Source organism: Gordionus sp. m RMFG-2023, chromosome 2 (assembly GCF_954871325.1).
Source record: "Gordionus sp. m RMFG-2023 chromosome 2, tfGorSpeb1-WG-v2, whole genome shotgun sequence".
Taxonomy (NCBI): Eukaryota; Metazoa; Nematomorpha; class Gordioida; order Chordodea; family Parachordodidae; genus Gordionus; species Gordionus sp. m RMFG-2023.
This window is the reverse complement of record NC_088776.1, coordinates 54776117-54787362: the sequence shown is the minus strand read 5'-3', so window position 1 is coordinate 54787362 and position 11246 is coordinate 54776117. Positions and strand designations below refer to the sequence as shown.

General features: G+C 25.4%; 1 protein-coding gene across 1 annotated transcript; it reads left to right on the top strand.

Annotated features, from left to right (window-relative positions):
* The first annotated feature begins 237 nt into the window (after positions 1-237).
* Positions 238-9320, top strand: LOC135923109 (RNA-binding protein 39-like). The gene is made up of 14 exons (XM_065457685.1): positions 238-314; positions 356-387; positions 772-930; positions 984-1337; positions 2182-2256; positions 4789-4927; positions 5463-5555; positions 6243-6452; positions 6662-6727; positions 7172-7318; positions 7621-7816; positions 8092-8239; positions 8520-8704; positions 9083-9320. Exons 1-14 carry the CDS (start codon positions 264-266, stop codon positions 9187-9189), a joined length of 1962 nt encoding a protein of 653 aa, XP_065313757.1. The 5' UTR covers positions 238-263; the 3' UTR covers positions 9190-9320.
* The last annotated feature ends 1926 nt before the right edge of the window (positions 9321-11246 follow it).

Here is an 11246-nt window from a genome sequence, read left to right as displayed (position 1 = left end):
AGTTTTAGTGAGTTACCAATTAAATTAAAAAAAATAAATATTATATGAAGTTAGAATACTCATGTTCTCTCCAAGTTTCGTGCTATTAAACTTTGATCTACAAGTTTATATTGGTGCTTATTATTTATAAAATTCTTTCAGTTTATTTTTTTTAAAATTTATAAATCAACTGCTAAACTAAATATAATATATATTTGAAAACTACCTTATTTTACCTATGTTCCTTCGAGTATTAAATCTAACTATTCATTTTTTAATAAAACATGGCTGACGATTTCATAGAATCATTAATTGAAGCACCATATCAACCCGATGTATGTTATTTTTTTATATGTTAATTTATATCGTTATGTAGAATGCAGATGACGAACGAATGGACCTATCTAAGTAAGTATTACTTTTATAAATGTAATTTGTTCATAAGTTAAAAAATATGATAAGTATTATTATAAAGTATAATATTTTCCTTTTATGACCAAAGGTCCACCTTTTCTATATTACGAAGAAATAAATACGTTTATTATTACAACTTCTTTGATTTGATGTATTTTACAAAGGTAAATAAAACACTTGAATTCCCTTTGAATATTTAAAACAATATTTTATTTAATGTGTCAATACTATGTATAACAAACTCCTTTTTTGAAAAAATCATAACAGATTTGAATGACAAATATGCAGTGGGATAGTCCAACAAGATATAAATTCTCTTATATAATATATAACATTTTATATTTTATGTATAAATTAAAATTATTATATTTTATATAGTCCAGAAGATAATGGAGATATTGATACAGTAAATGATGATAAACATAAGCGCAGCAAAAAAAAGCGTAAGAAAGAAAAGAAAGACATTGATGAAGATGATGAAAGCAAATCTCATAAGAAGAAAGATAAAAAACATAAAAAGAAAGAATTGGAATCCGAGTAATATATTTTTTAAAGTTATTTATATATAATTTTTTTTTTTTAAAAATCAGTGATATAGATAAACGTGATTTTGAAAATAATGATCATAAAAATGAAAAGTCTGATCATAGCAATAATATTAATAATAAGATTGAAGAAAAAACTCACAAAAAAGATAGAAAAAGGGAAGAAAGAGATGTCAGTCATTCAAGTGATGATAGTAGGAAAAGGAAACGCAAGGAGAAAGATAAATCAAGGGATAGAGATAAAAAAGAAAGACACAGAGATTCTAGCAGAAGTAATAGCACAAAACACAAGAGAAATAGTAGTAAAGATAGAAAAAGAAAATCACAATCGAGGTCAACCTCACCTCGTAAATCTCAAACATCAAGTCATCGAAATGATAAATATGAATCAAGGAAAAGGTTATATATTATTTTGAAAAAGATGATGCATAATAAAGTACACATGCATAATTTTGATAGATGATAGTTTTTACAATAATTCATGTTTATTATTTTAATAACTTATTAATATTTAATTGGTATATTAATTTTTTAATCATTACACTTCTTCCAATACAATTTTAAAAGATTTATAACTTTAAGGAAATTTTGAAGTTTTGAAAACAAAATTTACATTATGGCCATGTTTTTAATTTATATTTTAAAAAATCATTTTTTATTTAGGAGCATCACTATACTTTTCAATTTATTTGTGCCCAATTTAGTGTCAAAAATCAATAAATTTTTTTCTTTATGGTGTATATTGGGGTGGTGGGGTTATAAAAGTCAAAAAAATGATTTATCTAAGTTATTAAAAAATATGCCCATGAAGAAAATAAGTCATGAGGCTAAGTTATTATTGAAATATACATTTATCTTACTGTGAAATTTATGAATAAACCATTGTTAATTAGCAAAATTGGATTAACTTAAAATATATTTTATCATTAATACTAAATATTGAATGTTTACCCATTCATGATAACTTCTGAATTTATTGTTATCAAATTAAATTTACATCCAACAATGCTAAACTATTTGAATTATTAATATTTGATTTAAAATATTTTGATTAAATCATGCTAACCATAAGCTCAAGGCACTAATAGAACCCCCCCTCTCCTAGAGACACCACTTATTTTTTTTATATTTGATAGTTTTGTTTTTTTCAAACATTCATATAACTAAACATTTTGTGTGTATTTATAATTGTTCTAAAAAATTCTGAAATTTTAAGGTCAAAATTTTTTATATAATTATATAGAAACTATGACGAAGAATATGAAAGGAGAAATAGTGGGAGAAGTCGGCACTCCCCAGATGATTCCCCACCACCCAGGTAGCTATTAGCATTTGTATATATTTTTTAAATTTTAATTAGAATTAGTTTATGATTATATTACTTGTATCCAAATATTGTTGTTACCCAGATTTGGGTCGATTTTAAATGGCCCGTTAAGATTTTAGCCAAAATAATATTATATTAGCCTCGATATTTGGCAAATAGAGGGCCAAATTTTCTGCTATCTACGAGCAAAATTTCCAAGCTTTTGACTAAAGTCGTAATATGTGAACCTATGTTTTAAAATGTTTTTAATGAACCTAAACTGAATCTAATCTTTTTTTAAAAAAATTTGGAGAAGCTAATGTAATTTAAAAAAATATTTAATTTGTCTTTATCATCTTTCTTTATTTAAAATATATTTTATTACTATTATATATCATATGATGTAGTTTGTTTTTTTTAAGTTATTATGTATTATGTTTTATATATTTTATAAATTATATGTTATATTAAATCATTACTGATAATTTTTCATTGTATTTTTATATTTACTTTTAACATGTACAATTGAAATAAAGAATCTACTGCATTTTCTAATTTCTTCCATGAAATCAAGGGAGATTAAGCGAGACACATTGTGATAATATAATGATATTTAATTCACTTCCATTAGTTTAAGTCAAAATAATTATCATGACCACAAATATGATTTTTAATCTTAATAAAAGAAATTAGCAAAAAGTCAAAATAGGTAATACAATACAAAAAATCTTTTAACGACATCCACCATTATAAAAACATCCATATTGCTTATTTGGAAGGAGAGAAACCTGAAATCTAGTGATAATATCTGTCCTAGTTATATGGATTTAGGTTGGAAGAACAATTTTAGGATTGAAATATATTTTATCATAACAGAGGACAAGATTGAACAAATATCTCAGATGATAATTTAATATACAAATTAAAATTTAAAATGAAATTATGAGTTAGCTTAAAAGAGTGTTTTATTTTTCATTATTCTATAATCATAAATAAGATTAAATTTTTTTTATAAAGCTATATATCGGTATTTCATATAAAAAATAATTTGAACCTCTATAAACCTTTATTTAAAGGTATTCAACCAAATCAAACCTATATATCAAAGAGTTTTACACACAATTAATCGGGCCGTTTTAAATCGAACCAAATTGGGTTGTTTAACAGGTAGTGTATCCATTTTTTTAAAATAATTCATGGTAACTTAAAACAAAAATATTTATTCTTGAAATTTATTTTTGGCCATTTTATATATTTATTATTATTCATATTGGAGATCTGCACCTAAAAATTTTTGGTTGGATGGCAACTTATTTTTATGGGCCAGGCTAGACTTTTGAATAGTATAAAGAAAGAATTTGTACCATATTTTTAGGTTAGGCTATTTAAAAAAATAGGGGCTAAGTTGGGTCTAAACCATTTTTGGAAAATCAGGTTGTGCTGATCTCCTATATGCACATTGCTATGTATTATAAACATTCTTGAATGATATTAAAAAAAAACAATTTATCATGTTTAGGCTTGAATTATTATTGGCGTGGAGATTTGAAGATAGACATCTAAATCTACTAATCGCAAGCATTTAATTTAGATATGTTTAGCGAGGATAGTCTCCAACTGTGGGAAGTCCTTTTCGCTTCCTTTACAGAATGTGGATTCCTAAAACCTCATTTTATGTTTCAAATGAGTTTGTTTATTTACATTTTTCCACTTATTACTCATAATAAAAAAAATATAAAATATACAATTTTATTTTGAAAGGTCTTTTATTATATTCTCCTAAATTTATGGGTTACATTTTATAAGCAGGAATTTTATGATTATTATCATTTGACTGAGGCAAATACATGGCTCCTACGAATGGTACATTGTGTTCTCATACATATTAGATCTCACAGCATACACCTTATTAATTCATTAATTTAAAAAAACGACACTATTTTTACTATGCAGTTTTTGTTATAAATTAATATTTTTACATTTTGTTTCGATTTCCAGTACCACATATGCTTATACAAATAAAATTGTAGTTGGTTTAGATGTTACAAGCCGTTATTGGGGAATCACTATGAGCTTTGTTAGCTTTGATCTCAAATGGAACTAGTTTTTTAGCTAAGCTAGATTAATCCATGCTACAGTGTATGTATATAGTAGATATAAAGTCAGAACATGACTTGACCCATTAAAAAATATATTAAATTTGGTGTTGTTCCGAAAATTATTATTAGCTTATTTGAATTTGCTTTTGATGAATAATTTCCATTTTTGTTTTAATCCAACTTTACATAATTATTCTATTTATCTTAAAATTTTATTTACAAAATTTTTATATTTATATTCCTAAATATTTTTAGTAAATTTTTTTTGTCACTATCGACTTTTTTTTTACTCTCTTTATTTGCCTATATTTAAAAGTTTATACGTCTTGAGTGAATATCCATCAAAACAGAACTAGAAACTTAAAAAATAGCAAACGAAAAATTGGTAAAAGTATTATTTTTTTAAATAAAAAAAAATTATAATATTGAATCATAATAATAACAGGGCAAGTGATAAAGACGATGTGGAATTGACACCCGAGGAACGAGATCAAAGGACCGTTTTATTCATGCAGTTAGGGCCTTATGTGAATGAGCGAGATATCATGGATTTCCTAAAATCTGTTGGGAAAAAGACTAAAGATGTATAAATATTTTTTTTGCCAGATTTTTAGATTTATAACATTTTTATTGCCATATTTTAGTAAGGTAATTGTAATTACCATATTATCGTTTTATTTAAAAAAACTATTTCTTGATTTTACATTTGTCCATAAAATATACGTGATAATTTTTTTTAAAATTTGACACATGAATTATGATCTCATGAGTAAGCACCTTGACTGACTCCCTAGCAATCTAGGAATTAATTTCCGTCTTAAAAATTCTTTTAAGTTATATCACTTTCTTAAAAGCTCTATCTTAGGAAAGAGCTTAGGATGAGATATGGGCTTAAGACTAGTTTTTTTTAATATAAAACAAAGGTATATTCGTTTTTTAAATAAAATTTGGTTGTTCAGGAAAGATATATACTTGTCTAACTCGTATGTTTTCAAAAACAAAATCAAGGTCTAGTTGAAAACTATGCTAGATTTTATGGTAATAAGTTACAAATGTTCAATACAACTGATTTTATAAGACCCGAATATAATTTATAAATTTTTTTTAACTATATGGTAGGTCAGGGACATAAGACTGATAGTAGATTCTAGAACACGAAAATCGAAAGGGCTAGCTTACGTGGAATTCAAAGAACCCGAATCTGTTCAATTTGTAAGATTCTAATACAAATTAAAATTTGTTTACATTTTGAAAATTCTTATAGTTATATAGATATTTGTTTTTTTATATGTGAAAAACATATTTTACTGCCTTTATAGAAAATATAATTTAGTCAATATTTTATTGCAAATTTTTCAATATTAATTTTATTTTTTTGGAAAAAAAATATTACCTAAACCTTGAGATCTCGCATATTGATGGCAGAAAGGTTTGAATTAGTGCCTATTTTAAATTAAAATTCTATAATAGTAGGCATGCCTTAATATTTCATTAATAGATGTCCAAACCTTTCTACCATTCTATGAGCAAAATCTTCAAGCTTGTGTAATATTTCTTAATTAAAATATTGGGTTAGCCGTCCTCAAAAATCTGGCCGTTTAAACAACATTAGTTTGTTTTTTTTGGCAAAATTCTTAAGCTCTTTAATATTTATTGACTAAAAAATACACTAAATCGCTGTTTTCTACAATACTAATCACAATGGTCATAAATAAATTTTTAAGTGTTTAAAAATTTACATTCATCAAGATGAGCCATTTAACATCTTTATTTTTTAATTACAAGTATTTCAACATAATTGCTGCCTTATTAATATGGAGGTTTTAAAAGATTGGTCAAAAATTCAAATTAAATGTCAACCCTTTACATGTAATATATATCTGTTATAAATAAATAAAGGCCTTGGGTCTTAACGGCAAAAAGATTAGGAGCAGACCCATAGTTGTTCAACACTCTCAAGCAGAAAAGAACAGACTAGCGATCCTAGCCAATGGGGGAATCGGCTTGCAAAGGGGAGGTCAGCCTGGCCCCATGAAACTCTATGTGGGCTCGCTCCACCCAAACATTTCCGAAGAAATGCTCAGGGGAATTTTTGAACCATTTGGAAAGGTATGTAATCATTCTTTGAAGATGTGACTATTATAATTGTTCATTGTAAATAATCATTTAGAGCTCATTTAAATAGGAAAAATTTATATTACTCATGGATGTAATAACATATGTTTTTTATCTTTTTAGTTTATACTTTGATGATATGTATTATTAATCTTAAAGCCTTATTTTTATTATATGTTTATTTGCATATAATATTTATATAGATCGACTTCATAAACTTGATTATGGATTTAGAATCGAACAAATCTAGAGGCTATGGTTTTATACAGGTTATTTGTATATTTATTTAAAAGCTAGTATTACAAGTCCTTCCCATATATATCAATTAATATGTACCAAAATTCTGAAACATAAACCCGAACAATAATGAGTAGAAATATAAATTTTGCTTCATTTTAAGGAAAAAAACTCTACTGATTATAAATAAAAAATATATATAATACATTGATTGACATTTCATACAATCTATTTTTTAATTTATATTATTTTATTTTGTATGTTCCTAGTACTCTATTTTTCTCCATTATTTAAGTTCTCTTATCTTCTAATTTGTTTTATCTAATATTTTTTACGCAATTAATTAATAAGTATTTATTAATTGCGTTTAAAATGTTTTAAAATAAACCCTTTTAACCCCTTAATATTAGATATTTAGTATTTGTTGAACACTAAAAATTGAAATCTAATGAGTTAATATATATTTATGAATATAGTTTCACGATTGTGAAGATGCCAAGAGAGCTCTCGAGAGCTTGAATGGGTTTGAATTGGCAGGAAAGGGAATGAAAGTCAGCAAATTCAACGAGAGACTCGGAGTCCCTTCTTCACCTCCCATGCTTATGGTTCCTCCCAACCCTCTTGTAATTAAATTATATAATAATATTGATGAATTTGATGTAATTTAAATATTAAAAATTTATAAGTATCTGTTATATCAGTCAATATCTTCCAGCTATCGGTCTTGATATCAACTTAAAAGACATGATTGCTGAATCATTTGGACCACTCTTTTTCCATTAACATGGTCCAGTCTTTAAGCTTTGGGGCACAAAACTAAGACCGTACTTTGGCTCATAGTGCCCTAATATTTTAGTAATATTGTACATTCAAATAGAAAGAATCACAAATAGATAATGAAAAATAATTAAATCAAATGTTTTAGACGCCATTATATACTGGTGGATCAGTGGGACTAACCGGAAGTGGACAAATCGTTAATTTTGCTGCGCAACAAGCTATGGGAAGTGTCAATCAAAGTGCTGCCGCCTATTCTGTTCTAGATAATGAGGAGATGGAAAAAACCGGCATCGATTTGGGTGCCTCAGGCAGGCTTCAGCTCATGGCCAAGCTTGCAGAAGGTTATACTTATATATATATATATACCTATGCTCAATTTAAGTTGCAAATCTCAGATTTAAAAACCTTATTTCTAACTTATTTTATTAAGCCCTTTTTAAGATTCATGTATTTTTCTTTAGAGTTTGAACCTTCATTAATAGGAATTTTGGTCTGAACCTAGTTTCTATACTAAGATTTTTATATAGGGAGTCAGGTTACTTGTTATAAATTTTAAAGGGAGTTTTTATTCCAGTCTTAGATCTCTTCAATAAATTATTCTTATTTTAAACAAAAGGAACTGGTATGCTAATTCCGAAAGTTTCTTCCTCTGGCATGAGTGGAGTGACACATCCTCACCTTCTGAATCCTATGCCTCAAATACAGACGCAGCCTCCTATTGCCACCCCATGCTTTATGCTTTCCAATATGTTTGACCCTTCCAAGTTAAACCTTTTTTTAAAATTGTCAAATCAACTAAGAATATCTAAATATTTGTTCATACTACTTCTGACATTTTTTATTATTTAAAAATATTTACCCTTTTATTTTTCTCATTTGGAGGTTTCACTTAAATTTATTGGGAGCCATTAATTAATGCAGGAAGGTGGTATATTCAAGAATAACTTAGTTATTATTTAAATATTTAATTAATGATTTTTAATCCCTAGGAGTCTAATATCATAATTTATAAACACAACCTATAAATTTATTCCATATAAACAGGGAAGAAGGAAGTGAATGGATTATGGATATCCGTGATGATGTTATAGAAGAATGCGACAAGCATGGAGGAGTTTTGCATATATACATCGACTCCACATCGCCTGCCGGCAATGTATACGTAAAATGCGTCTCCATCACTACTGCCATCGCCTCTGTCACCTCTCTTCACGGCCGCTGGTTCGCTGGTATGCACCATATTTATGTTTTATACCCATTAAGATCATCACTTTACAAAGTTCTGATTCTCTGTGTAGATTCTCTTTGAAAAATAAATATTCCCAATACTTCAACTGAATTTTGCTTCTATGCGACTCTAATTTCATATCACATTTTATTAGATTTAATTTCGTAATTTTTATAATTATTTTTATAATTATTTTAAAATTTATCAATAAAATTTTAATATGATATTTTATTGCCATCTCGTTATTTTTAACTTCTTAATTATTAAACAGAGTAGTAATTGAGATTAATATAACATAATTATGTCTTTATAAAAATTTCTCCAATCTATAAAGTATACTTGTTTTGTAGATCAAATTTTTTTAATTTTTTTTCAACAGGTAAAATGATAACGGCAGCTTACATACCTTTAGCAAATTACCATAGCCTCTTTTCAGATGCTATATCTGCTTTCGCCAGACTCAAAGCCTCCTCGACTAAAGAATAAAGAATCCATTCTATTTTATTTTTGTTACGTTTTGTACATATATAGAGGTGGGAGTATTTATAATATAATTTATTTCATGTCTGTACTATATTGATATTCCTCATTTCATTAATAAAATTTTTTATATATCACTCCCGCATCATTGATATCTACTCACTATATAGCTTAAATAAAATTCTAATGAACATGAACACACATTTTATTTCAAATCCTTTATTATTATAAAATAGCAATAATATAATAATTAAAATAGTAATTCAACCCTGCAATGAGATATTGATGTCTTTGTAAAAGAGATCCAACTATGAAGCTTATTTAGAGATATAATAAAATATCTCATTGTAAAAATAAAATTAGAACCCTACTCTAGGCCTTAAATAAAAACTCTTAATAGTAGTTGTCTTCAATAAAATGACAGAGTAAGAAAAAATTTATACTTCTTTGTAAAATTCAAAATCAAAATTACGATTTTTTATACTTTCCTTGCCTTAATACATATAATGGGGTGTAACTAAACTGAGAATTGACAGGTAAACTGCGAATGGACAGGTAAACTGAAAATACACAGGTATAAATTTATTTATAGCCTATCAATTATATTTTAAAAATATAAATAATTTATTTGTATTATGTAAATCAAATTTATTTTCAAAATTAAAATTATCTAAAAAAATAAAATAGAATATGGAAGAAAGAGTAGTTCATAAATTTAAAATATGTATAGAATAGATATGTTACAAAATTATAACACTAATAATAAATATAAAAAATAAATATATTTCCGTTAGATAACGTAATAGACTAAAATTTTAGTTTTTAATTAAAAAAAATATGAATTATAAGAGCATAATTTTTTACTTTAGACTAATTTATTTGGTCAAAGATGAAAAAAATTTAAGTTTCCATCATTATTTTTTGAGCTAAGATGTCAATCCTCAGTTTAGTCAAAATTTTTTACATTTTTGGGATTTTTAAAAATATTTTAATTTTTTTGACTCATTTTGTGTAAACTTACTCATATAAACATAAAATGGAAAAAATTTTAAGTTTCCGTCATTATTTTTTGAGTTATGATTTCTCAGTTTAATCAAAATTTTTACATTTTTGGGATTTTTAAAAATATTTAAATTTTTTTGACACATTTTGTGTAAACTTACTTATATAAACATAAAATGAAAAAAATGTTAAGTTTCCATCATTATTTTTTGAGTTATGATGTCAATTCTCAGTGTTGTCAAAATTTTTAAATTTTCGTTATTTTAAAAATATTTTATTTTTTTTGACTCATTTTATGTAAACTTACTCATATAAACATAAAATGAAAAAATGTTAAGTTTCCGTCATTATTTTTTGAGTTATGATGTCGATTCCCAGTTTAGTCGATTTTTTTTAGATTTTTGGGATTTTAAAAATATTTTATTTTTTTGACTCAATTTTGTTACTCATAAACATAAAATGAAAAAAATTTCAAGTTTCCATCATTATTTTTTGAGTTATGAAGTCAATTCTAAGTTAAGTCAAAATTTTTAAATGAGTCAAAAAAATAAAAAAATTCCAAAAATCTAAAAAAAATTGACTAAACTGAAAATTAACATCATATATAACTCAAAAAATAATGACGGAAACTTAAAATTTTTTTCATTTTATGTTTATATGAGTAAGTTAACACATAATGAGTCAAAAAGAAAATATTTTTAAAATCCCAAAAATCTAAAAAAAATTGACTAAACTGAGATTAACTCAAAAAATAATGGCGAAAACTTAAATTTTTTTTCATTTTATGATTATATAGCTTGTACCAAATAAATTAATCTAAAGTAAAGAATTATGCTCATAATTCATAAAATTTTTTAATTAAAAACTATATTTTTAATATATTACGCCATCTAACGGAAATATATTTATGATTTTTTAAATATGCATGTTTATTTCCTATGTAACATATCTGTTCTATACATATTTTTAATTTATGGACTTCTTTATTCTATTTTATTTATTTAGATAAAATTAATTATGGATAAATTTGATTTACATAATAAAAACATTTTATATATATT

Bases quoted from the DNA above. Each gene is read 5' to 3' on its own strand.
- LOC135923109 (XM_065457685.1), top strand. From the start codon at position 264: ATGGCTGACGATTTCATAGAATCATTAATTGAAGCACCATATCAACCC. The intron at 931-983 runs GTAATATATTTT...TTTAAAAATCAG, and splicing joins AAGAAAGAATTGGAATCCGA to TGATATAGATAAACGTGATT. The intron at 6,453-6,661 runs GTATGTAATCAT...ATATTTATATAG, and splicing joins TTTTTGAACCATTTGGAAAG to ATCGACTTCATAAACTTGAT.